The sequence below is a fragment of the Notolabrus celidotus genome, chromosome 23 (assembly GCF_009762535.1).
Source record: "Notolabrus celidotus isolate fNotCel1 chromosome 23, fNotCel1.pri, whole genome shotgun sequence".
Lineage (NCBI taxonomy): Eukaryota > Metazoa > Chordata > Actinopteri > Labriformes > Labridae > Notolabrus > Notolabrus celidotus.
The window spans coordinates 15,356,234-15,383,040 of record NC_048294.1 but is presented as its reverse complement, the minus strand read 5'-3'; the positions used below and the strand labels follow the sequence as shown (position 1 = coordinate 15,383,040).

General features: G+C 39.6%; 1 protein-coding gene across 3 annotated transcripts in view; it reads left to right on the top strand.

Annotated features, from left to right (window-relative positions):
* kcnip4 (Kv channel interacting protein 4) overlaps window positions 1-26,807 on the top strand; it is a 184,704-nt gene that overhangs the window by 13,493 nt on the left and 144,404 nt on the right. The window contains exons 2-4 of one of the 3 annotated variants that reach the window (XM_034676440.1): window positions 4,407-4,550; window positions 4,626-4,807; window positions 5,632-5,783. The exons of 1 other annotated variant lie outside the window; for it this stretch is intronic. In XM_034676440.1, coding sequence (XP_034532331.1) covers window positions 5,645-5,783 — 139 coding nt within the window. In that variant the 5' untranslated portion in view covers window positions 4,407-4,550; window positions 4,626-4,807; window positions 5,632-5,644. The remainder of the gene's footprint in view (window positions 1-4,406; window positions 4,551-4,625; window positions 4,808-5,631; window positions 5,784-26,807) is intronic. One more of the 3 variants, XM_034676439.1, reaches the window with a different exon arrangement.

Here is a 26,807-nt window from a genome sequence, read left to right as displayed (position 1 = left end):
TAACTTCTTTCTGTTCATTCTTCCCTTTTGTTTGTTGTTGCCACTATGACACAAGTTCTTCTTTTTTTGCAATAATACAAATTGGACTATATGATGGCATTTACTTGAATGGGTTGCCTGCTTGGGCTGATATCACAAACAAGGTCCTTTTTTAAGTGACTTTCCAGCTAATGAAGGCTGCTAGGTAATGCAGGTAAAGATCACTGACCGCAGAATGGCATTTTCCTGTGTAGCATTCACGGTTTAGAAAGCAGTTGTTGAGCTTTCCAACCATAATACTTGGAGTTTCCAGAAGAACAGACACTGCAACCATATACTTTGGAAATCGAATTAAAAATACATGGCCTACAACACACTGGGGAACACTGAAGTAGTCAAAGTATTCTATAAGTTTGTTTCATTGCAAGCTCACATTGCAAAGTCTGTTTATTTTCACATCTTTCAACATGTTCACAGCAAGTGGCAACCTCCAGTCTCAAAATTTGAAGCCCATGCAGAAGTGTTGTAGACTGCAGTTTATTGAGCGGCCGCTTGTGGCTGGCTGCAGAAATACCGGAAACCACATACAAACCAATTAAAAAAAGATGATCTTTGCAGCAATAGTAAACATGTTTACAGCCTGGTTCAAAAAACTGTTCAGGTCTTAGTGGCTAATTTCTCTGTCCGCACACTCTCTACAAGGGTGAACATTTTTCTTACGCAATGGTTAAGAAGGTATTAAGATTTCCAGTTTTGCCCATTTAAGGACATAACTGACTTGACTGCCAGGCAGGAACACTGTAGCTGTTGGCTTGGAGGCTTAAAGCCCGCCTCTTTACCTCATACTAACTCACCAGCAGTTAGGTTGAGTTCAGCATTTCCAATATGGCTCCCGCCGACAATTGGCTTCAAAACAGCGCTCAGGAACAGATGGGTGACATCACTGATACCATGTCCATTATTTATACAGTATATGGTTCACAGTGAATGAAATAGAAAAAAGTTTGACACTTCTTGTTTTGTCAGCTGTACTTCATTCCCATGTATCTTATAGTCTCTCGTTCATATTTATATGGCTTCAATATTTCACTGCAACAGTGTTTGTCTTCAATGAACGCACAGTTCTCTGGCATCAATGACTTGACAACTTCCCTCTCTGAAACAAACACAAATACAAACACACTGGTAATATAACTCTAAATCTATTAACAGGATCTGGCTGTTGACATTGATTTTATGATACGTTACAGCAAAATGCCTCTAACATAACCAATAAGTTACTGTATCAGAGGAATGATAACAATTGAAGAAGGTAATGCACACCACAAGCTCAGTAATATGTCTCGCAATGCAAACCACGTAGCACCCACAAGCCTGCATTCAGCAGCTAATGTGTGCAGATTATATTTCAGTTATTTTTCATAGCTGAGATGAGCAGGACAGGATATCATAAATGAGAGTGATTGGATGGGAAGACTCGCATACAAACCCCAAATGGCTTCAGCTTTGCATCCTGTTTGCTCGCTTAACAACATACCTGAAGAACTGTAACATGTCAAGAGTAGTCAGTCATGGTACTGAGTATGTGAAAACTTCAAACTTGTTTCTGGATTGGAAGGGAAATGTTGATGATTATTAGCTTCATCTTTATTCATCCGACTGCAGTATGTGGGATGAAAAACACCTGCAGTTGTAGCTAATCTTCTCTCTGTCTCTGGGGTGTGGCTTGGTGCATCAATAAGGAATGATGTTTTTCTGGCCACCAGTGCTGATTTTGAAATATGTTTAAGGCCTTTTCAAACCTTCTCCTTTGCTTGTGTTGCAAAGAAGCTTCTACACTACAAAGAGTTTTACCCAAGTACGAGTGCAATGGATGTTACGAACCTGAATACAGTGATTTGGCTGACTTGCATGCAACCTCTATGTTGAATGTGCAGACGCTCACATTGAACATATGCTTGAAAATGTAGGAACTGCTTATTTTCAAAAACTGTGGAGCATGCATAGAAAAATGTATTGCTTCAATTTTCTACATTTTATATAAAATGATTGGACACTAAGATTGGATGAAATGGAAACTCCTTTATTTAAAGCCTCAATAAACAGGGAGTTGGATATTACTGAGCTCCAACTAACTGTGCATTTTTCTTTAGCTTTGTGTCTGCAGTATTGATTTTATACTCATCAACTTCTTCAAGTTATTTCTCACAGCTCCTCTAGAAAGTTGCAAAATTTCTTACTCTACTCACTTTCATTCTATCTGTTGGAGAGAGTTGAAGAATAACTTTCTGTGTGTTTTTACCACAAGTGATCCTGTACGATAAGTAATTTAACTCAACCTTATGAACCATACTCTTCAGCTTTAAGAAACTCTTCAGACACTTGACTTCAAAGTCAACTGTACCTGCCTGCAGTTTACTAGAACAAGACTATGGTGGTCTTGAATATCAATGAGCAGCGACGGCTACCTGAATATGAATAATTCAGTGTATTGAGGACAAAGCTTTCAAGCTGACACCCTTGGGATAATCATGTACGTCGGGCTGTGCTCAGCTAACAAGTGTTACCAAAGGATCTATATTACCGTAACACCACCACCAATCTGTTGGCTCGTTTCACACAGGCGTGTCTCATCCTGCCGGGAGAGGATGGCTCTATTCCCGGCTCACTGTCCTGGGCCCCCCTTTGTCTTCTCAGGTACAGAATATGGCTCACTTATCTCAGGGGAAGCAATTAGATTTAGCTCTGCTGTCTCCCCTAAAGCACGACCATCTATCACTGCATGCCAGTTAAAGCTATGTGCATTTAAATGGAAGCCCATTTTGTAGATGACCAGGGACAAATTGTTTGCATATGATGTATGTAAATGTATCACACTCACTGAATGGAAGGATTGCTTCAGGCGGTCTACTACTCTGCTGTAATGACTGTGCTGTGGTATGCATAATGTTCAACCAATCACCTGAGGACAGAGTTTTAAAAGGAGTGCAAAATTCTCCCTCCAGGTATACTGATCTACTACTTCATTTTTTAACTGTAACAAGGTGTCCTTTTACTTACTCCACTGCCTGTCTGCTTCATTGGGGTTAATAAAAAGGTTAAGTACACACAGAGATCAGAAGGCAGGATCAGGTGCAGGACAAGGCTCCTGGAGTTATTTGGATTTCCTTTATAAATTGCAGCCAAGTGTACCTGTGTGCTGACTCATGTTTGTACCTTTTTAAAAATCTCTTTACCACAGTTGCTCCGGAAATTATCCTGGCTGGCAGAGATCTGAAACAACAATTTATTTCCCCTTTCTCCTCTTGCCGTATAGAGAAGGCAGAAGATTTGCTTTTTGGAAAAAATATGTTTGCATCAGGATGTGTTTGATTCAATAAAAACAAAAGCTTGAAAGAGCTGGTGTCCTGTGCCAAAAAGTAAGTTCAACATACCCAGGTTAAATTTGGTTACCTGGCTTTGTGTGAGCAAATAGGGGAGACTCAGGATACTGTTTGAAGTACACCATTAGCTGGTGATTTTGATGATTTTGTCATCAACTGCTTCAGCTTTTGGGTGGTCTCAGGTAAACTTTTAATTGGTGCTAATGCTAGCTGCATCTTCTGCTACTTTGTTTTACTTTAATACATCTCTGCTGTGATGCCAACTTTTCAGGTGATTTAAAATATTTATGTTAAAACTTGCAGACTTTTTGCTCCACGGCATACTTAAGACACGTTTTGCATATTGCAGTTGTGGTATCCTCATTTGAAATCGTGAAATACACCAATGCAATGATATCATCTTGACTCTTGCTGCAGCTGCACTTCTTCTTCTCTGTGTTGAATGGCAGATTGCATACAACCACCTACAGTGTTAGAATGTGGAGGCTTGTAAATTCGTAGATGAAAGCAATCATTATTGTTTGTTATTATTAGATAAAATTGTAGAATCTGAATAATAAATGATAACGAAATATCCCCATTATCAGCCAATAGTTTATCAAACTGATATATATATATCGTGCTTCCCTAATAATACAAATGATAACTCATATTTCTTCCCTTATATGAATCTGTTGCTCTGATGTACTCTTGTGTTGTGTATGACTGTTTAAAACATGATACTTCAGCAGCAGATGATATGGAGCTATATGGGGCTACTTAGAAATAATATATAATTCCAAAACCACAAGCACGCTCAATTTGATATCTTAAAAGTACTTCAAAGTTGAGGCCCATGATATATCAGCAGAGCACATTAATATCTTTAAAACATATATTTAAGATGAAAATTCACACAGTAACCTCCAAACTGAGTCCTGCATATATTTGCATATATTTGCATGTATAGGCTCCTGCTTTAGTGACTACAATGCATTGTTTTTTCAACTTAATGAAGAGTTATAGCCAATTTCCTAATTGTGACGCTGCTCTTTTGTGAGGCAGGCTGAGGTGTGTGTTTGTGTGAAAGCCTTTCATGCTTTTCAAGAAGTTGAAGGAGGACGATCAAAGGGATCCACTGTGAGTTCAGAACCACCAACTTCACTGACTCTCTCCTCTTCCTCTGATACTTGAATAAAACGCACACAGGTATGGTCCCCCAACTTGAAGCAAAAGCCAGCGAGTCAGTCTCTCTCTCACCTGCTCGCTCCCTCTACTTCACAGAGCGGTCCTCCTCACACTCCTCCTCCTCCTCCTCCTCCTCCTCCTCCTCCTCATCATCATCCCACCCCCTTTCACACTCTGTTGATCAGCTCAGCAAAGGGAAAGTGACTGTGTGAAACCTGAGGATCACTTGCAGGCTGAGGAAGCAGAGAGAGCGTGCACGGCGTGGTTTAGCCTTCAAGGTAAGAAAGGACAAATGATAGCAGATAGTTTTTGTTTTGTGGACTTTAGATTCTGTGCATTGAAGAATACAAATGAAACGATTGTGGGAGAAAACCTAGAGCCATCCCAGAGAATAGTGGAGTGACTTGTGATCTCTTGATGTCTTAAACTTCTGCTCCTGTAATAGGACCTCAATGGGGATCGTAATTCTAGCACTGAATGGAGTAGAGTATCGTAAAGTGATGTTTTATTTAGTGTCATAAAATCTTGTTTGTTTTGCTGTGTGATAATTAGTGAGCGACAATAAGTGTGTTTGCTGGCTTAATTTCAAAATCTATTAGCATAAGGAAGTCTGTGGGATCATAGCATGCCAGCTTAAGAAAAATCTGCAGTGTATAGACTTTTTCGTCCATCATAAGTCCAGAAACTGCTGCAACAGTAACTTGCTTCCTCTTTACAATAGCTCAGGACACATAAGATGAGCATTTTCCAGCTCTAAAAGGGCACGCTGAAAGGTCTCGCATCTCATTATGGCTGTGCATAACTTAGGGCAAAAAACCACCCGAAATTAGCATATGTTCTCAGGTGGATTGCCTGAACTTGTGATGCTTTGTTTTGCATGCTGCAATAGCTGTAGCTATTTGTGTTCCGGTGTTTACCAGAGGCTGTTAAGGGGTCATCGTTAGAATCATGAGGCTAATAATACTCACAGCTGTGTTCTGATATTGTGTTATCAGCCACAAACCCCCAGGCTGTGAGAAGAACCTAGATTATGAGGATTGTGTGATGAGATTTTGCTCTCTTAAAGTTCTTGGAAATAATATCAATCTACGTTTCAAATTAGAGAAGTTCCAGTCATGTGCTCACCAAACAAGAGGGCCCAGTGGAGGGAGGACCTGCAGCATTTCCGCAAAGAACACGGCTTCTCCAAGAAAGTGCTGCTCAACTGCTGCCTGGTGCGACGCATCATCACCTGGGCATCCCCGAACCCAAAAGGTCAGAGTCAGTCTAGATATTTGTTCCCCTGTCTTAAGTGACCTCAAAAGACTACCTGATAGATGTTGATGAAGAAAACTTTTGGACGCACTGCTCTGGCTTGTGATTTTTTTCTGTTGTCTTTAAAGAATGAGGAGTTGAGCTTTCTTTGCATGTAGATCCGTCTGCTGCAATATCATTGGACTTTTGGTAAAATTCTTTGAAACAAAAATGGCAAAAACTGTATTTTTAGTGTTATAATTCTTTCCTCTTAGCTCTATATAACAGAGGTGATTATAAAACTAACACCAGCAAAATGTTTTAGAAAGGCCTGAACTCCTTTGTAACTTTTTTAATATCAGTCTTGATGTATTTGTTGCCTGCTGACTTTGGCAGCATTATACCCAAGGTGGATTGCTCGGGGAAACAAAATGAATGCAGGGTTAAAATGAGTTTAGCTCAAAGTCAGAGGATTAAATATCACACAGTTTGATTCAGAAACAAAAAAAGGAATGGCAAGTTGTGAAAGTCAAACAACAAACAGAAAGTCAGTCAAACACAGTCGAGAGAAAGCTTTCATCAGAACTGGGAAGACAAGGAAATGTCATCTCCAGATATGGAATGATGTAAGTGCAATGTGCACTTTAAGGAGTGAAAGTGTATGAATGAATTACAGGTTCAGGATCCAATTGAACAGCAACATGAACCCATATCAAATGTAGTGTTAACTTAAGGTGAGACAGAACCAACAGTGATGTGCAGAATATACTCAGACCAGGAAACTGTTAAGGTTCCCTTTGAACATATGACTGCTGTATCGATCAGCTTCCTCATCAATGTACAGGAACGCTAAGATTTATGATTTTTCTGGAACGAGAAATTTATCCAAACGCACTGCACCACCAGTCAGCAGACAGCTCAAGTAAATTAATTCACTTTGAACCTCGATCAGTATTGATTACTTCTCGGGTGATAAATTCACAATGGCCTTATAATAGGATTTACTGCCACTTTCTTTGCCTCTGGATCTGAACACCTATATCAGGTAGTAAAATAGAGAGGAAGAACATGATGATTTCATGGACTGATACCAGTGTTTTACATTTGGAACAAACAGAGCCTCAGTAAGATTGCGTCTCTTGTACAGGGAAATTGAAACTTGCAGATTTAAGATCTTTATGAGAACATGCTTAACCCTCCTCTGATCCTTGGGGTCAATTTCCTTTTTTTTTGGCTTCATATTTCATGACTTCTCCTAATTTAATGGGGACAACTGGGAAACGTAAAATTAAAATGTTGATCTGTTCCAATTTCCTGATATATATATATATATTTTTCAGATCAGTGTTCCTCGGGGTCAATTTGACCCCAGGTTGTTTTAAGTGTATATAATATAAGAATTATCAAAATTTTACACACATTTGTTTTGGTTGTTTTGGACGATATTGAGGTCACTATAACCAAGGACACTTCAGCATGTGACTGCAGGAGCTGGGATCGAACCGCCAACCTTCAGATTGAGATATAATATTTCCAGCCACCATGTCTCTAAAGACATTCAATGATGTGTCCTGTCATACGTTTTGATAACATGGAAACAAGGCAGGGCCGACGAGAGCATGACAAACTTGCAGCAGTTTGGTGTTCTGTTTTACAAATAAAGTCCTTCTGCATGCTTTACATTGTGTTTATGCTTGAAATATATTTTATTTAAAGGGCTATTTAGGTAGTCAACAAAGAAACATAATGTAACTGACACATAAACCTGGGTAACAATCAGTGACTGGAGGCTTAAATTGCTGGGGTCAAATTGACACCAAGGATAAAAGATGTTTGTAAATTTGAGGGTAACAGGAGGGTTAATCACATGTTCGGTGATCAAGCATGTCATCATTGTCTTTTCCTTCCTCATCTGTTTTATTGGCTTTATGAGCTCCACTTCCTTACTTTCTGTAATTGTGTTAGAGCTCAGTAGAGTGACATGTCGAGCATCACCATGAAACCCTCAGCTTTGTTTATAATTGGCAGGTGCTGTTCCACATTGATGTGCCTTGTCAGATAAATTGGTTCTGTCTGGATGATTTAAGATGCCTTTAAACAGTCATGAGCGCCACTGTAGGGACGGACTGAGTTACATCTGCAGTGAGCATTTTACTGCAGGGGAAAAATAACAACACAAGGAGCCCAAAGCAGCTGTTGTTGTCATGAATAAGAGACGGTAGATTATGCATAATCATCTCTTGGAGGAAAACAGAACTTTTCTTATTTCATATTGATTACACAGGTACGACGCAGGCAGGTGCAGTCTCCAGATCACACAATTAGTTTAGATTCTTCTCGTACCTGTTTGTGCATGTGTGCGCATGTGCTCAGTCACAGTTGTCATTTGATTGCATCCCTAGAATAACACACATGCTACCCACCTCAGATGGAGCCACACCAGGACTCAGGTGTTTCTGTCAGGCATATTTGTATTAGACGGAGCATTTTCTCAGACTTTCATTCCTTTCAGCGCTGCTTTATTATTTGAAACATACTGCGTCTATCCCAGGGCAGGCTGCATTTCCATACCACCTTAAGTTAAAGCCCAAGCCAAAACAGAAACAAAGGTACATACTGCAATAAGAAAGACAACTTTACTTTTACATTAGCTCTGCAGCTATGGACTTTCAAACCTTTATTTATGCATGAAATGGAACTTTTAAATGCCATGAGCTTAGCTCCTAAAGCTTTTTGTCTGCATTCTTTTAATGTATTGTAGATTAATTCATAAAATCATGAATTAATCAGCACAAATGAACACCATTTTAAATATTTAGCCACTAGTTTGGGTTTTAAGCTTCTTCTCTCAGCATTTGTTTGTTCCTCCGTGTTCTTGCCATTAGGTGGCGTCTTAAACCAACAGTATTATCCCCTGGCGTTGCCCAGAATAACCTCCCAGCATGTAGATGATGACTCTTTAGCCTGCCAGGTGGCAGTCGAGCCCTCCGGATGTTGGAGCAGTCTCCAGAAAATGAACATGCTCTCCAAAGCAGGTGTTTCTAGAAATACACAAGCCCCATGTTGTGTCCTCAGGACAGACGTCTGCTCTGAGGGAGCATTTTACAAACCCCTGCTGTCTCTATGACTCACTGAGACACCTCAGTTATGTCCACTGAGAGAAAATAAGGAAATGCAGTACAGTATGTAAAATGTTTTACCCTTTTTGGGGTTTAAATTTATCCACAACCATTTCATAATTTATGGAAAGCTATTCTTAACAGAGCGTTCACTGCAGAATTCTGATTTGTAACTCATGTTGGAGATCAGACAACCTTTTTATTATACACTCTTTCTTTGTATTAAAATGCAAGCCTGAATATCTGTTTATGGAAACCATGTGGTAGAAATCCATTGTTGTATCTCATCTTAACTGCCAGCAGAGGGCAGCAGACCACAGAAGAAATCACTGGCTCACATGATGCACTGTTCGCAGTTTTCAGATCAGTGTAGTCGTGGTTCCTAGAATATTATTTAGCCTGAATTGAATGAGAAGTGCTTTAATTGTATAACGTCATGACAATATGACAAAGCATGTATCACTGAACACATTATCCATTTGCTGCAGTTTTGCTGGAAAAAAGCAGCAAGCAGGTTTAAAGAAGACGCATGCTGATAGGCTGCCATTGTTCACCACCTTTGTTTACAAGCGTGGGCACAATATCAACACCAGTACAGTTCCATTTAATCCAAAACAACAACCCTGGAAGAAAGCACTGCCCCTGAATGCATCACATGTCTTAACACTCATGTGGTGATACTGTGTCATAAATTCAGTGATTGCCTGCACTGCAGCAGTTCAATGGCCCCAAATGCACTCACTGTAGCCAAGAGGATGCAGAGACCCCTGTGTTGTTGTGGCATGGCGGCACAGTATCGATACATGATAAAGCGGTTACATGAATACGGGTTCTCCACTCGCAGTCTGCTTTATGATTGAACATCAGCTTTTTCTATTTCACAGAGAGCGTATTATTATTTTCATTATATTTTCTGACCTTCATTCTACATACGGGATTTCTAACAGAACATATAACTGAACGGTAAATCTACAGTGCAGTGTCATTCCTATCTTATCACATACACTTTTATATTCCCTGGCAAATCCTTTCTTCAGATGTCTGCTGGATCAATATAGCCTTTGACAAGCAATCTGGACGTGCTACTTCCCAGTTCTTCCTCTTATATAAATCTCCACCTGCATCTGCCATTATTCTCCATGGAGGCTACTCTATGCTGCAGATACCCACCTTCTTTATCCGGCATTTCAGTGTCATGTCCTTCAAACAGCACACACACACACACACACACGGCATGACAATGGATTTGCTTACTGCTTTGGTCCATGACAACAGTAATGAATCCTCATGTGGAAGTTCACTGTTGCATGTGTTCCTTGATTTATCCTTGTTGTCAAACGTAGACCCCCGGCTTTTTAAATTCCGCACACACATTGGGATGTTTTTCACGTCACCCCATCTCCTCACTGATTTGAATTTAATTGCTCAGAGTTCGATCGCAGTGTGATAGCACATCCAGCAGTCAGACATCATGGTAAGAGGCATTGTTGGAAAGACCCTTAAACGTTGAGATATGATATGAGTTGCTATGGTGCTCTTTTCTGAAGGAAAGGTTAAATATCATCAGCAAGGTCCTGCGGTGTAGCTTCTTGATGAAAGTGACATACTTTGTAGAATTTATTTTTATTGGCCAGTGGTTTTGGGTCACAATTCTGCTTTCTCAAAAGCAACTTGCTTTACATTTTAATCTGTTTCCCCACTTGGTCAAGAGTGCAGGCCTCTGTAGATGTGAGGTGGAAATGGGAAATGGCAATGATGGATTAGAGAGGGAGTCGTGGCAGCATGCAGCCTCTCAGTTTCAAAGGAGAGCGATTGCCCGGGGATTGCTGGTTGCCTGAGATGCATTCATGTTCAACTGTTGTCATGCATTTGATTCATATGTTGCGGAAACTAGTGAGCGGGAAGGGAAGGATTCTCCAGTGATAACTCTCGCTCACATTAATCTTACTCATGGAGCTAGCTAGTGCTGATGACAGCCAGCAAGAAAATACTGCATGTTGTTTACAACGAATGAGCTCACAGATGACGTTAGTGAGTTTGTTGAAATGCAGTGCGGCGTGACTCACATCTCTGCATGTAATCTTGCATATTTCAGTCGCAGAGCTCTTGGATGCAATCGCAGATTACTTCTACGCTGTTAGACAGTTTTGTCCCTTCATACATAAGTGTTTGTATCTGTGTTACTGTCCATGTTTGAAGTGCAGGAATATGTTGGAAACCATCATTGCAGAAAAGCCTTCCCGCTAGTCCTTCTGAACACTTCTATAAATGGATCAAATATCAACTACCCGAAGCACACATGACTCCAGAAACACTTTCCATTATTTCACACAACACTGAGCTCAACCTTCTCTCTTTCTCAGACTTGGCCTTGACCCATGCAGCTCTGTTGATAAACAGGGATTAGCAGCTAATAGCTAGAGATTAGTCAGAGAATAGGCGACCCCTGCAAACCATGTTGTTGGTAAAACACCTTAAAGCAGCCTGTTGACAGACAAGAACACTCACACTCCTTCCTGACAATTGGATACAGATAATTGAGATGCTGGCCAGTTCGACATGTGACCATGTGCCAATCACTGCTGTAACCAAGCCGGGTCCTTTTCTCTCAGCTATACCATGAACTCATTCTATACATCATGAAATATGCATCTGGAACCGCATGCAGGTGTTTTTCCACTGACTTGGTCACATTTTGTTCTTGTGAGGATGCAACATGTGAGCCTTTGCACCACTTAAACCTGAGAGGGGACTATTTTCATTATTTATTTATCTGCAGAATACTTTCTGCATTTTTGTAATCATTATTTCCATCCCAATTGGACATATCCTATCTTTTTCTTTCTCTAGACCACTTTCTTACCCAAACAGCAGTTTCTTTAATACCATATAAGAAAACCAACATTTATTCAGATTTTAGGACTGGAAGCGAGCCAGTTGTTGGCATTTTTAATCTATTTTTACTATGGCTAATGAGAATGTTTTTTTTTTTTATCTAAATAAATGCATTTTTAATTCCACTGACCCATTAGATTAGTGTCACAGCATTTTATTAATCATTTTACCCACATAGTGAAACTTGTTGGGAGTGGACTGAAAAGGATAGTCAAACTAGAAGTAGTGGAGGTAAAAATATCCCCACTTTAAGTCCCTGGTATAGATAAAGCTCTGAAATCCTTTTGGATTCCTGTAATCCAAACATATATCTCCTGAGACCTTACCTGCAAGGTAAATGCAGGAAAACAAGTTTTCTGAGTCCCCAAGCCCAAGCTGAGATAACCCCCATGACTTCACTGTATTTTCATCAAACCTCTATATGTGCAGAGAATTCATTTTCCTCCTTAACGTTAGGAACAGCTGTTGCGATAACAATGGCAGGAGAGCTTTTTTTTCTGTAGCTGTCCTAAAGCTTTTGATGATATCACAATATTCAAGTCAAAAATGTCTTCAGAGAAGAAACATTTTTTAAACTCTTACAGTTTTGTGATAACCAAGCAAACTAAATATGATGATGATGCTGTAAGCAAAGTAATGACAGCTGTAATGATGTAATGCATGTTGCATTGACGATGTTATTCAGAGTAGGGATTGGCTCTTGAAGCACCTGAAGTGTGGCGTCCTGCCCCCTCTTCTATCAAAACCACAGTTTTAACTTATTGATCCCTCAGGCTGGGACAGTCTTGTGTAACAAAGCAAAACAGCTTTTGGTGTCTGTTTGAAGCAGACACTCATGGTTACTGAAACTTCACTGTTCCATTCTCTCTTGCTGTTCCTCCTCCACTCTGCTAATCTGGTGCACACAGCATTGCAGGAGCCAGAACTGTCAACAGAGCTGTCAATCATGGCATTATCCCTTTCTACAGCAGTGAAGAACTAATTTAAAATATACTTTTCAGAGAAATGAACACTTTGGCAGTAGGGATGGGCATTTCAAGCCAAAATACTATTCGATAATCATTGGCAACTATTGGAGGATTATTCCACCCCAACAGCCCGTTTGTGTGGCAGTTGCGTTAACCAGCAGTAGGATGAGTTGCTGCCAGTGGCGGGCACTGACAGCGTCTGCCTCAATCTTTATGTCGGTGTTTCTGTGATGCGGCGTGGCGTGTGTGTTTACATTTTACAGCCATGCTCAGTTTCTGGAAATACGTGTATAGTTGTGCGAGATTCAGAAATGGAGAAAATGTTTTCCTCTACTTTTGCTAATTAATGCAGTTAGCAGTCATCTTCTTCTTCTGTTACTTAATGCGGTTAGCAAACAGCTTTAAGACGCTCTATAGCCACCATCTGGTGGGAATACCTTATTACAACCAGGCATCGGTAAAACAATGAAAATTTTTACTTTTAAAATGAGAAAATATTGTTTTTTAAAAAGTGAACAAAAATTACAGCATTCGAAAATCATTGCCATTCCCTATTGGACATACATTAGTGTGATAAGAATGAACTGTAATAACAGAAACCATGTTTGAGAAACATTTATTTCACATTTATTTTGATTTTGAAGTTTGGCCCATGTCCCATCTGTTAACATGAAGGAAGCAGACTTATATTGCAGCCAGTCAGTAGGGGGAGCTCCAGATGTTTTGGCTTCACTGTTTGGAAGCTGCCATGTCATCCATCTATAAGTCTAACAGTCTGATGATAACCCGCATGCAGCTCTGTAACCTGTTAAATGCAGCAGGAGAAACACTGCTTAGATGCCAATGCTCCAAATCTTGGTATAAACGCAACATTAGTCTGGGAAAAGTTGGTGTGAAGTTGTGAGTGCCATTAATCATCAACCTGCCTCTGCATAATTTATACTTTAATAAGCTTCTTTCTTTCCCCCACACGTCCTCCTTCTGTCCTCTAGTCTGCCTCTGATTCACTTTTTTGCCGGTAACCTACTTCAGTCAAGTGTTTGTATTCTAGCAGCAGCCGGGGTCCTCTATAAAAATAACCCCCTGATTGATACCTGGCACGGTCAAACCTCGTAAGCCTCTGGCTGCCGCGGGGCATGAATGACTTTCTTGTGTGTGACACTCAGCTTTAACACACCTGTCCCTGTCACCGGTCCAATTTGTCTCCCTGGCTTGTTTGTCAGGCCGCATCCAAACAGCAGGCCGAGGTCCATTTCTAGACCTGGAAGACAATCAAGTCCCTCTACATTTCCCCATGAGATCTAATCTCTTTGATGTGTTTAATGTTCAACACAGAGGACAAGCATCTCTGGCCTTCTGTAATTAGCCTTTTCTGGAGATTCTACAAATTTGATTGAAGTAGTGCAAAGTTATCTGTAGCTCTAAGTCCTGTATACACATTTCCATATTGACTTAAAGCTTGAGTTTTCAAATCTATGATCTGATCATGACATTGTTGATTATGTTTCCAGTTAGTTTCTTCAATGGTTTGTTCTGGTAAAAGAGAATGTATTTATATAGAACAAATGTGTTGTTTCCCATTAGAAAGAGCAGCTGATTGGAATAAACTGAAGAAATGTCATCATGAAAAGCAGCACCATGCTACAGAAATGTTTCAACCAAAAATCTAAGGAAAGTTATGTCATAATAACAGATGGCAGGGTGGGTTCTTCATTAAAAATAGACTGAAAATATTCAAGTCCAAGCTTTTAGTTCCCTTTCAATCATTAGAAACCCCTTTAAAAGCAGCAAATTGCGCAGATCAGCTCAGGAAATCTTTCCCGCAATCTATCCTACGAGCTCTGTTTGACTCTAATGGATAATTTTGCCGTGACGAACACGTCATGTGACATGTTTGTGACAACTGTCGCACAAGGTGTATCAGTGTCCCAGATGGCTGCATCAACCTGTCATTGTGAGAAAACAAAAATGAGATTGAAGCCCCGCAGGGAGCGTCACAGTGATACCGTAGTCCAACAGTGCACCTGTCTGCAGTTTGGTCCCAAATGGCTCAGGCTGCTTGGACTGTGTCAAAGAACTGAACAATACAAGAAAAAACCTCATTCCACATCCCACATTTTGAGAGGTAAAGCTGCACACAGATACTTGTTCTGGAGTAGTTAAGATAGTAATTTATTGCACTGATCTTACCTGTTGTCAGGATAATACGCAGAATGAATCGAATAGAAGTACGACATCACAAGGATGGCCGCTGTGGGAATATGGTTTGTAGAGATTAAGACTTTATGCAAGTATTAATCTTGCTGTGGTAAAAATAACCCATTAAGTAAACAAACTTAGGGCAATAAAATTGATTATGTATTCAAAACAGGATGAAGTCATTACACAAGAGCTTGGCTTGGAGTGGTACGCATAGGTTTGTTTACCGTGTGTCTCATTTGCCCTCTCTGTTAACCTCTGCTTAAACTCTAATTGCAGCACTTTCTTTTTAAGAATACAAATTTGCTTTGTGCTCCTGAGTAAGACGAGAATGAATAATTAAATGATGGTCATTTTGAAACCTCATCAAGAGAACAAATCACCAACCCTGAAATAGAAGAGATTGTCTGCCTGTGAATGTCTCCTTACTGTCTGTCCTGTACTCTGATGAATACACTCATAAAAATGAAACTATTAACTGTTAAATACATCCGGAGCCCACTAATCATTCTTCATAAGTTAAAGCTTGAGTTGTTGAATGGAGTTTGTTAAAAAAAGAAGCTGCGAAGAAGTAGTTGGCGTGTATACAGGGAGTGCATGTGCAGGAAATACACTCACAGTTTTGGCGGCATGGAGCTCCCTCATGTTGCCAGTATCCTGCAGTTCATCCTGTGAGACTAGTGAGCTGTTAAAGTAACCCCTAAAGCTCAGCACTGCTGACCACCAGGGCCAACAGGGACATCTTTGAGCACACAAACACAGTGGAAGGTGAAGAATAGAAGACAGGGGGAGAGTCATTGAGACAAAGGAGAAGTGGGGAGAGAAAGGGGAGAGTAATTAGCAGGAGGAGAGGTGAAAGGAACAGATAAGGACAGTGTATGTACAGGAATAGAGGCAGGGGACAGATGGCTGGAGGTGGAAGCTCTGTCCAAAATGCCAGTGAAAAGTTGCATTTTACAGCTCATGCTGGCAGGCTGCAACAGAATGAAACCTCTCTGCTCCTCAGAGACACAAGCAGAAATCTGGAGTCTGCAGCAGCTGGACTAATAAACCTGGACCTGTTTGACAGTATCGCAACAAATGCTCCCATGTTAGCCTGCACAAAAAGTATCATTACTGCCAAAAAAAGGTTTGAAAAGTCTGCAGGTCTGTTGTGTACATTTCTTGTACAACACAAATTCCGTTTATGAAAGCTCAGAGAAAGGTACCAGACTCCGGCTTTTTTTACTCATGGATTAAAATGTGTCTGTAGTGTGGACCGCAAATTCTAGTTGCTAAAAGTAAGTATGAGACAAACATTGTAACGATTATACCATTCACAATATACTTTTCAAACTCCAAGTGTGACCACCGTCTAGTTGATAGCAACTACAATAATGCAATAATGCTCTACAATCCTAGTTGTATGTAGTCTGTGTCTGGTTAACTTGACTGGAGCCATGAGTAATCAGCACAAGGCTGTGGACGTTAACCCGAAAGAAAGGCTGAAGACTGGGAGTGATGTTTTCCTCACTTACAAACCAAGTTGTTTGAAAAATGTGCTTAATTTTGACTTTTTTCCTGAGCGTTTTCTTGCCTTTAGACTCATCTGTTAGTTCTAATTTAAATTTCTGTTTTAACAACTGGGAAATTAGTTCCTTCAAAGCATCCCTTCATTTTGATTAATACAGGCCCTCAGGGCTGTTGAATGTTGTGTATGTAAGCTGTAATGCAGTGTTACCAGCCTGAGCCTGTTCCTTGAAGAGAGTTGCCTGATAGGAGAGCAGTGTGTGTGATTTTTTTATGTTCCTGAAGAGCTGCTTGTAGTGTAAAGTGTTTACCTGTATGAATAAAGAGACCAGATTCAGCAAATGTTCTCCTTTTTTGTAGAGCTTAATTAGCTTGGACAGCTTTTTTAACGAATCCCCTTCCTGTGGATAAGGGACCGCAGAGCTGGTAGACTCATCACTAACTCGGCAAAGATGAACTTAAGTGCTAAGCTCCACTTGGTTGTGTTAATCTAGGCCCAAATGTTATTATTTTGTACGTCTTTTATTGGTAATTCTCTGATGACTCATGATTTTTACATGCGTTTTATACTATTCATATGTTTCATATTACATTTTATGCACTGATCTGTCATGTTTTTAAATTTAAGTTATATTTTTGGAGCATTTTCGCCTTTATTGGTAGGACAGCTGAGGAGGGTCAGGAAATGTGGGGATCACAGAGTGGGGGAAGACCAAGCGGCAACCTCCAGCCGCGAGATTTGAAGCCAATGCTGAAGTGTTAAAAACTGTAGTTTCTCAAGAGTCTGTTTGAGGCTGGCTCTGGAAGTACCAGAAACCACATACACACAAATTCACAAGAGACGATCTTTACAGCAGAAATAAACATATTTACAGCCTGGTACAAAAAATGAGTGTAGTCTCGATCGGCACACACTGTATTACTATTAAGATTACAAGTCTTGCTTGATTGACAGGCAGGACCACTGTAGCTGTTGGCGAGTAGGCTCAAAGCCCGCCTCTTTACCTCACACTAGCTCGACAGAAGTTAGGCTGTGTTCAGAATTTCCAATATGGCATACGCCGACGATCAGCTTCAGAAACAGATGGGTGAGGTCACGGATACTACTACGTCCATTATTTATACAGTCTATGGGGAAGACATGCAGCAAATGGTTGAGACCGGGATTCAAACCTATGACCTATGTAATGAGGACTATAGCCTCTGTATATGGGGTGCGCTTAGACCGCTAGGCCCCCGGTGCCCCATTTCCTGGGTATTTTCTTAAGTTTGGACAAGTCAGCTAGTCTGAATTTTAATTTATGCTAGATGACTGAGAAACTAAACGCTAGCAAAATCCCTGTGAGAAGATGCCCAGAGTTGTTACATATGAATCAGATAATTAATCTAATCATTGTTACATTATTTCACATTTGAAATAAAACGTTTATATTGGACTGAACATGTTCAGGGGTGCAGATTGAGCCCAGCATTCAGAGTGTACCCCACATGTATGATGGCCATAGTCTTCAACACAGCAGCCCAAGGTTTAACCCTGAACCTCAGCCCCTTGCTGCCAGTAACCCCTCCCCCTCTTTCATCCCAGCTATGTGTCTTTCTTCAGCTTTCCTATCAATAATGACAAAAAATGACCCACAAAAATAATTAAAAAGTGTAATATTACTCAAAGTAGGGTTCTGAAAGAAATATGACAGTGACCTTGATTTTGAATATAAAGTCCAGTTAAATAAGACTGAAAAAGACTGATTGTGTGTCCTTTGAAATCTCAACCAGTGTCCTGGATGGACCTTGGAGAATTAAATTTCTCATATTGTGGTATACCCTCTTGTGAAAGAAAGCTCACCTTGTTACTTTTATGCTAGGTCCTTTTCTTGCTGCAAATTGGTGTCTGGTTCCTCGGTAGTATTGACCTCATCTAGAACATTATTTTTAAATGGCACTTCAGAGTTTCTCTCTCTTTGACAGAGAACAAGGTTGGCAATTTCTCACCCATCTACAAGTTAAGGTCAGCCTCTATATTTGCAGCTAATGGCACCAGGCCTATTTCTTCTCACTTGAGGAAAGAACCACGCGTTATCAGTTCTCCCCAGTGGAATAGTCCTATCCTCCTTAAGTAACTGCTGCAGTTTGTGCATGTCAATCTATCGACAGACTCGCACCCTGCAGAAATTAGGTCAACAAACCACGCCAGGCCTCCTGCAGGAGACCAAACAAAATGAGGTCATGGAAAAGTGAAGGCTCTCAGCTGGCTTGCAGAGCTCTTTAGCATGGCACGATATATGCTCTGTTATGACAGTCAACTCCGCCTTAATACTAACAGAGGTCCTCACTAGAATAAATTGTGCGCATGACTTGTTGCTCTGTGTTTGTTTGACATTATGGACCCTGCTTAAATTACAGCACCCATTCTGGAGTAACAACATCTTTAAATTTGAAAAATCCTCAAAAAGAGGGTTTATATGAGAATCATTTAGTGCATGTATCATACATTCATATATGCAAACTCATGTAAAAAGCAATAAGCAATCCATGATTATTTTCAAAGAAACATGGCCAAATTTCCAGGAAATGCTAAATGAAAATATGACAATTTTTATAAAACCTCAAACATTTCCACTTCTGCATAATCCCCTTGTGATTCATTTCCTCGTACTTCTACGAGTGCTTACTGACAATCCACTTCTGCTGATGAATTCCAAACATGATGGGATCCCAGTAATTACATTCCTAATGATCATTTGTGAAGCATGGTCGTGGGTGTAATTTGCCCATTCCCATGACAGCAACTTTGTCGTTTTATTTTTCTCATGTGCAAAGCAGTCATTCAGCAAATAGCCTTTTTGCAAAAAGAATAATGCTGTGCCCCTTTATTGTAAAACTTAAAGAGAAACCTCCAGGAATAGCTGCATAAGAAGTGAATTAGAAGTTATTTCAGGATAAGCATGTCATGTTATAACTGCTGTGTATTTCTTTTCTGCCACCTACCAAGTCGTTATGCCACTATCTAGTGCCATTTCAGCTGTGGTATAATCTCATTTCCAGCATCATCTTATCGTTGATACTTTTGTATGAAAGGGAAAATAGAAGAGCTGCTTCTTGTGAGGGATTCTCAGGAAATAACAACCCCAGATCTGTGTTGCAGATAAAGGTAATTCTCCAGTAGTAGTGGGGAGGTCTGGGCTTTTATTTGCTTAGTGTGTCTTTGCCCAGGGCTGGTTAATAACACAGGCGACCATACACCAAATCCTAATTGTTCCCAGAGGGAATCTGAATGACTTCACCAATGGTTTAATGGCAAGTGTGATTTGAATAATGAGCAAGGTTATTTGATGCCGGGCCCCACTATACAGATCAGCATTGTCATCACTCTAATAATGTGGAGCACACCAGCAGCATATTACCCCTCCTAATGCCACTTGCCAAAGGTTTGGCAGAGTGTAAAATCTTCTCCTGTTGCTGAGAGTTCAACATGGCTGCAATAAAAGCTTTAATATTCATATCAGCTGAGCACAAATATTGGTAATAACTTTGTTAAAATCAATTAAGATCTTGCGCTAAGTAATGACATCTGTTTTACAGTTTTATGATTAAAAAAAATTACCTTCATCCCCTGAAGACAAATTCAACCCTGTTGAAAAAAAATCCACTTAAAGAGGCCCCATGAGATAAAACAGGAAACTGTGACAATAGGTAGTCTTTCTCTTTGATCCTGAGCATTCGTAGAGGCACATAGGCTTTCTTCTGAATACAATCAATATTTTATTCAAAATTTAAATAAGTAAACACTTATCCTATGAAATAATTGAATATGAACTTCTAATTTTCTTTGCAGATTTTGTATCCAATTGAGTGCAGTGACTTTTTTTTGAGTGTGACTGTGAGGTTACCATTTTAGTCTTGAACAAATTGTCTAAGAAAACAAGTAATCATTGCATAATCCCTGACTTTTCCTCTTCATCAGTAGTGCGGTATTTTGACTCAAATAAATGCTGATGATACGAATATGTATCATGATAAATGATTGGCAGTTTAATTACAATATTCAGCAGAGTTATGCTACAAGCAAGACAAAATTGTGCCCTCTATGACTGCCTGTTTCAACCACCTTTGTGCTTTGCCAGCTAAGCCAGCATTTGGTGCCTGCTTCTTCATGTCTTATGCTGCATTCATGCTGCTTGAATGGTCACAGTTTCTGAATTGGAAAGCTGTTCTTACGACTTCAGTTTGTTCATATGCTTTAAATTCAGAAGGTCGGGTTTAATGTCACCTAACTTCTTATTCAAGATGGAATGCTTTAAAATACTAGAACGCTGCTTCAGCTAACATACGTGACTTGTTATTGGGGGTTAAATACCGCACTAATATTGTAATAGTAATGAGTTTAGGTCACTCTATGTGGACAACAACTAATGGTTATTCTATATTACAAATTATATTTAAGTAAGAAGTTGATGTGTAATACGGTAATTAATCAAAAGTTCCTCACACTAGCCAAACATTGTTTGCCCGCCATGTTGATGACGAATAATACGTGGAGTTGGCAAGTCAGTCACCAAATTCTTTCCTGAGGTTCTCAGTTATTGTTCCGTCATGAGAAGGCGTTCACATTAATTCTTCAACTCAGAAGGTTTTTTTTCCCATGTGTCTGACGTCACGCGAATGCCACCTGAAATTCACCTCAAAGCTCCTGTGATGAGTTTTGAATCTGGTTTTAAACAGACTGAAATCAATACTGTTACCTCTTTCAGGGATAGAAAGTCAAATGGGAGCATAATGGATGAGCTATATTATTTCTATTTTGTTGTTTAAATGCCTGAAACTATTGCCGTGGGGTAGGTTACAGATTAAGTTACATTTCCACAAATATACCACAAATTCTTGATGAGTGGTACAATTGACAGATAAACACAGGGGCATTCATTTTTTTCATGAAAAAAAGACAACACACACAGGTACAGGAGAAAATAAATTTTAAAAAAAGATAAGAGGTTTCAGTTTGTCCACAGTCAACATAGTTTTTCAACACAATCCAAAAGTTCCTAACAGGAGCTTTAAATTCAGGAAGCAACTCAGAAAATGCATAGCTGCCGCATTGTTGGATGTAAAATGCTCATACAGTGTTTTTGAGAATCCATGCAGTACCTGAAAACATAACTTTAATTTTGTGATTGCATTCATATTTTCGCATAGTTTCACCCATAACCAACAGGTTAGATTTTCACAACAACTCATGACCATCACCCTTTATTATGCCATGTATTAAGCATCCATTTACAAATATAAGTACGCTAACATTCTGAGATAAGATGTTGAGCTTGCCAAGTATTTCCTTCCAAACTTTAAATGTTTGCATTGTTTTGGATTGATGTTAGTAAACAATGAAAACTGTTCTTTCTTTGCCATGGCTTTAAACTTGTGCTAAAATGTCTAAATAAGAACATCTAACCCTGCAGCTGTTGTGGACCCTGTCTTGTCTTGTCAAACAGGGTTCAGTATAGTTGAATCTTAGATCTATATTCTGCAGTGTAATGCTGTCTTCACTCATTTTTAACTGCTCCCCTAGTCACTACAGTATCTGCAGAATCCATAACAATGGCAGCTAGTGTGCCCCTGTGGGTTAGCTCTGAATTATGAAATAAAAAGCAGCCACACAGCATTAAACCCAATCTTCTGCCTTGTAGTTTTCTCTCCTCCATCAAATCTCAGGGCTACCTCTGCCACATTATTAGTCAGACTACTAGAGGTGGCCTTGGTGGGGTTGCTGCAGGACAGTAGAGCAGTTATCAATGATTTAGTGTGTAAGGCTTTAAGATCATGCTCTGTCCAAATGCTCAGTACATTTTTGAGATCAGTGTTTTGCAGATTTTGTGAGGAGCTTTTAAAGACATAAGATGGGGAAGAAGCCAAATAGAGAAAACATTGTCTTACATGATATAAACCCTGTGCCTGTGCATTGTCTTAACTAGCTTTCCAAAGCGTGTTAACAACATGCTACCCTCTTAATGGCTCTGCTTACCCCCACATTCAAAGCTCCTGAGAGACTGCAGGAAGACAGATTGGCTTCTTCTCTCAGAGATTTACATATTGAACTCCCTCATGATTACCATACACAACTAGAGTTGTGCAATTATTTGAAAATTAATCAAAGTAACAATATTCAAAACAACCATATTCAAACCTTTAGAGAGTGAGATGTTTCTGTTTCTCTGTGGAAAAAGGTGTGTGATGCAGCTTCATAAACAGGCTGATCTGATGCAGTGCCTGGCCGGCACACCGAGATTGATGCCCGAGCAAATCTGTGGTTTTATTCAAACCCAAGATTTGCACAAGATTTGCATCTAATTCCACAGTGTCAACAGCATTTTGAGAATTTTCAGGCTGCAAATGAAAATATGGAGATAAAGCGGTATCTCAATTCATTACCATGTCAGGACTGAACAAAAACAAATGCATGTTTTTTTCACTATCTCATAACTCGAGCCATACTTATCAGTCAGGAGCACCTCACTCCTTTGTATTATATTTACATGTCTTGTGTTCAGGATAATTATTATTTCCAAAAACAATATTTCTGGTCAGGGCTGAGGATAAATCTTTAAACATTGCATTTGCTATGAGTGGTTGTGTTTAATTCACCTTCAGATTGTGTGATGACCTTGAACACATCATGCTGCTACTTTTATGTTGCTTGCAAAACAAACATTTGCCAGTTCTTGTGATCAATCTGCAACAAAAGTCTTTCTGATATCACTTTATCAGCAGATCACAGGGTGAACTGACATCTGTGCGTGCAGAGTCAGTGTGTCACGACTGTAAACATGCACGTGATGTCAGCTAGATGATCGATGCACACGCTCAGTTATGCAAGGTGGCTGTTTTGATAAGAGTTCTGCAGTCGTCAGCAGCACCCTATGCTGCTGCTTCTTAACACTGTGGTTACATCTGTGGTTAGTTAATGGAGCTGATGTGCTGCAGTGTTTGCTTTTAGCAGCTGCAGTTCACACACTGCGCTGCAGGTGTGATTGTTTGAGTTGTTTGAGACATATTGATGAAAGCTGATAACTTAACCATCAACAAAGCAGACTCTTTCTTCTCAGGAGACTCAGGTCTTTTGGTGTGGAGGGGGCTCTTCTGAAGTCCTTCTTTGACTCTGTGGTGGCATCAGCCATCTTCTTTGGAGTGGTCTGTTGGGGAAGTAGCATTTCTGCTGCTGACAGGAAGAAGCTGAACAGACTGGTGAAGAAGGCCAGCTCTGTCCTGGGCTGCCCACTGGACCCTGTGGAGGTGGTGGCTGACAGGAGGATGATAGCAAAGCTATCTTCTCTGATGGACAACACGTCACACCCCCTCCAGGAGACCATAACAACACTAAGTAGCTCGTTCAGTGACAGACTTCTTCACCCGCGGTGTCTCACAGAGAGATATTGCAGGCCTTTTCTTCCTGCAGTGGTCAGACTCTATAACCAATATATATATATATATATATATATATATATATATATATATATATATATATATATATATATATATATATATATATATATATATATATATGTTGTAAGATATGCTTATTTTTACTTCTTTCATTTTAATTGCTAATAACTTTTTAATAATTGATATTTTATAGGCTCTTGTTTGCTTTATATACTTTTTTGCACTGTCTACTTTGCTACTGTGACACTTGAATTTCCGGATGTGGGACGAGTAAAGGACTATCTTATCTTATCTTATTGTATCTTATCTTATCTTATCTTATCTTATGACAGAATGATCAATGCTATTTAAGGAAAGTTTTTCCAAGAAATGTGTCACTCAAGTTGTTGCTTTCTTTTTTTCACGTCAGAGCAGTGGGGGTCAGAGTTGGTTGTAGAGATCTGAAACAAGTGTGGTCAAAGTAGAAGGGAGGTTTTCTGTTAAAGCAGAGAACAGACCTAACGTCCCAAATAATATAAGTATGATTTATCATTTTTAGTGTATATGTTTCTTTGTGTTATTGCTTTATATTGTCTAGCACTGTAAGGACAGATATTGCAGTACCTGTTGTTTCATATCGTGCAACCCTATTTCTAGTTGCCTTTTTAGTCACCCTTATTTTTTATGTGAGTATTAGTAATTCACAGAAATACTCATTAAAACTCGAAAAGAAATTACTCCTTGAACTGAACTTGGCTCGGTATTCTCAGTTACATGTCCTGCTAAAGACGAAATAATACGTCGATCTAAAGTTTCATCCTTTATGTCCCTGAAATGCTCTTTCTCAGAGAAATGAGAAAATGAAAAACCCTACTCTCTGAGATAGGACCTTAACATTCAATGCCGGACCAGTTCCATTTCAACTACAGGCTGCACACTCAAGTAAAAACCCATCATTTAAATACCATCTACATTTTCTTGGTGCCACACTCTGCCCCCTTTTCCTCATTCAGTCACCTCCAGAAAATAGTGTGAGATTCATGAGGCCTACGCCTTTAATGGGTCATCTTATTTAAAGCCCAGACTGGTCGGAGGAGCAGTAAATATGTGGGACTGATGCCTTCCAGATCATTATTGTGTTAGCTCGCAGTGAGGACGGATGCTGACCCGTCAATGAATCAAAAAGAGTGATGAGGAGAGGAGGAAGTGCATTGCTTTCCCTTTGCTTGATGTGTTCATTACTCACATATATTGTAATTTCGCTATTTTTCCACTCTTATCACTCTCTTCTTTCTCTTCTCACCTCCTTTTAGTGTCAGGAACGCTCTATGGGAGGTTGTAAGTGTCACAAGAAATCTAAAAAGGATTCAAAATGAAAGAGAACTGGCAAAATCTGCCACCAGAACCACCAAGATCTGTGAATTCAGAGGTCTGCAGTATTCTTCTCTCAGCTAGATATTTGCCAACTGTTGTGTATGGCTGTGTGGAGCAGGAGCTGTGGATATCTTTTTCTCTTCCTTTATTTTTATGTTGTCTCCTCACTTCCTTTAATCTAGCAGATGGAAGCCTCGTGGTGTTTTGATTTGGTCTTCTTCCTAACACTTGTGCAGCTGCTTCACTGTAAACCTGATGCTCTCTTGTTGCGTCTTCATTTCTTTTAAACCTGATTCTGTATTTTGGGCTGTTCTGTTTTGGTATTAAAGAAAGAACACAAAACTGGAAAACTGGACCAATGTTGCACAAAGAAAATGTCATTAAACAGGACTTAGAGGAAAAATAAAATGCTGTCAAACCAAGAAGCAACCTCCAGTGACAATTGACAAAGTGTGTAAAACTGCTGTTGCTTGTGTGTCCGCTTGGGACTAGCTTGAGGGAACCCTGCTGGGGCCCATGTAAAAATGCAAATGTTTGCAGCTGAAAAATTCTACCACATACTTAACAGTTGTAAGTGCTTTTAAATAAAACAATAATTGCATTTTTCACATATTATTAAAAATTACATTAATTGCAGTTAACTATTGAAATTCTGTGATTAAAAAAATTTATCATTACACAGCTGTATTAAGTACCACCAAGATTTGCATTTGATTTTTGTACTCAAAATTGCAGGGATTGAATAAGTGGTCCTCAAATTGAATTCAGCTTTATCCAAACTCAGGTTTTATTGCTTGCAACATTTCAAATGTTAGTGCAATTGGATCAGAACTCAATGGATATGTATGTGAACAGTGTAGATGCCTTTTAAACACTGCAGAATATCAAAATGTTTAATCTTCTTAAGTTTCTTGAATACATTTAAGAAACTTATTAGAACTCCAGTCAGACCTTGTTATCTGTCCAAATATAGAGTGATGTTCGGGGCTGCATACATTTATTTCATTTAGACGATTAGTTTGTGTTTTTTTGCTAGTTTGGTTTTGTAAAAGAAGTACAAAAAAAAGTGAGTATTAAAACAGTATTATTTATGAAAAAAGAAGCTTCAGATCTTCAATTTCAAGAAAGTAGAACAAGAGAATGTTTTGAGTTTTGCAGTGTCCACCAAAATTAAGCGAAAGAAAGCCCTCAAATCCCTGGCCTGCATCGTCTCTGTTGTGTGTTTTTTGGACCAACCTTAAGTGTTACCGCTCAAGCCTTCCCTCTTAAGAGGACGGTCTTCTCAGTAATGTATGACTGTGACGTAGTATGGCATGCGTTTGTTATGGGAAATGAGGCTCTCACGTTTGAGAGTTTCAGGAATGAAACACAGGCGTTCCCTGGGTGATGGGTCTCTGAGCGGAGTAGAAAATAGCTTCAGGTTCGAGTACAGCTGTTGCGCACAAAGCACTAAAGGAGCTGATTTTACCAACAGAGCTGTCAATCATGGCTTTAAACTCTACGCCTAGCACAACAAATAACACAAACAAACATCTTTGTGAAAGATTTCTTTGACATGCATGTCTGCC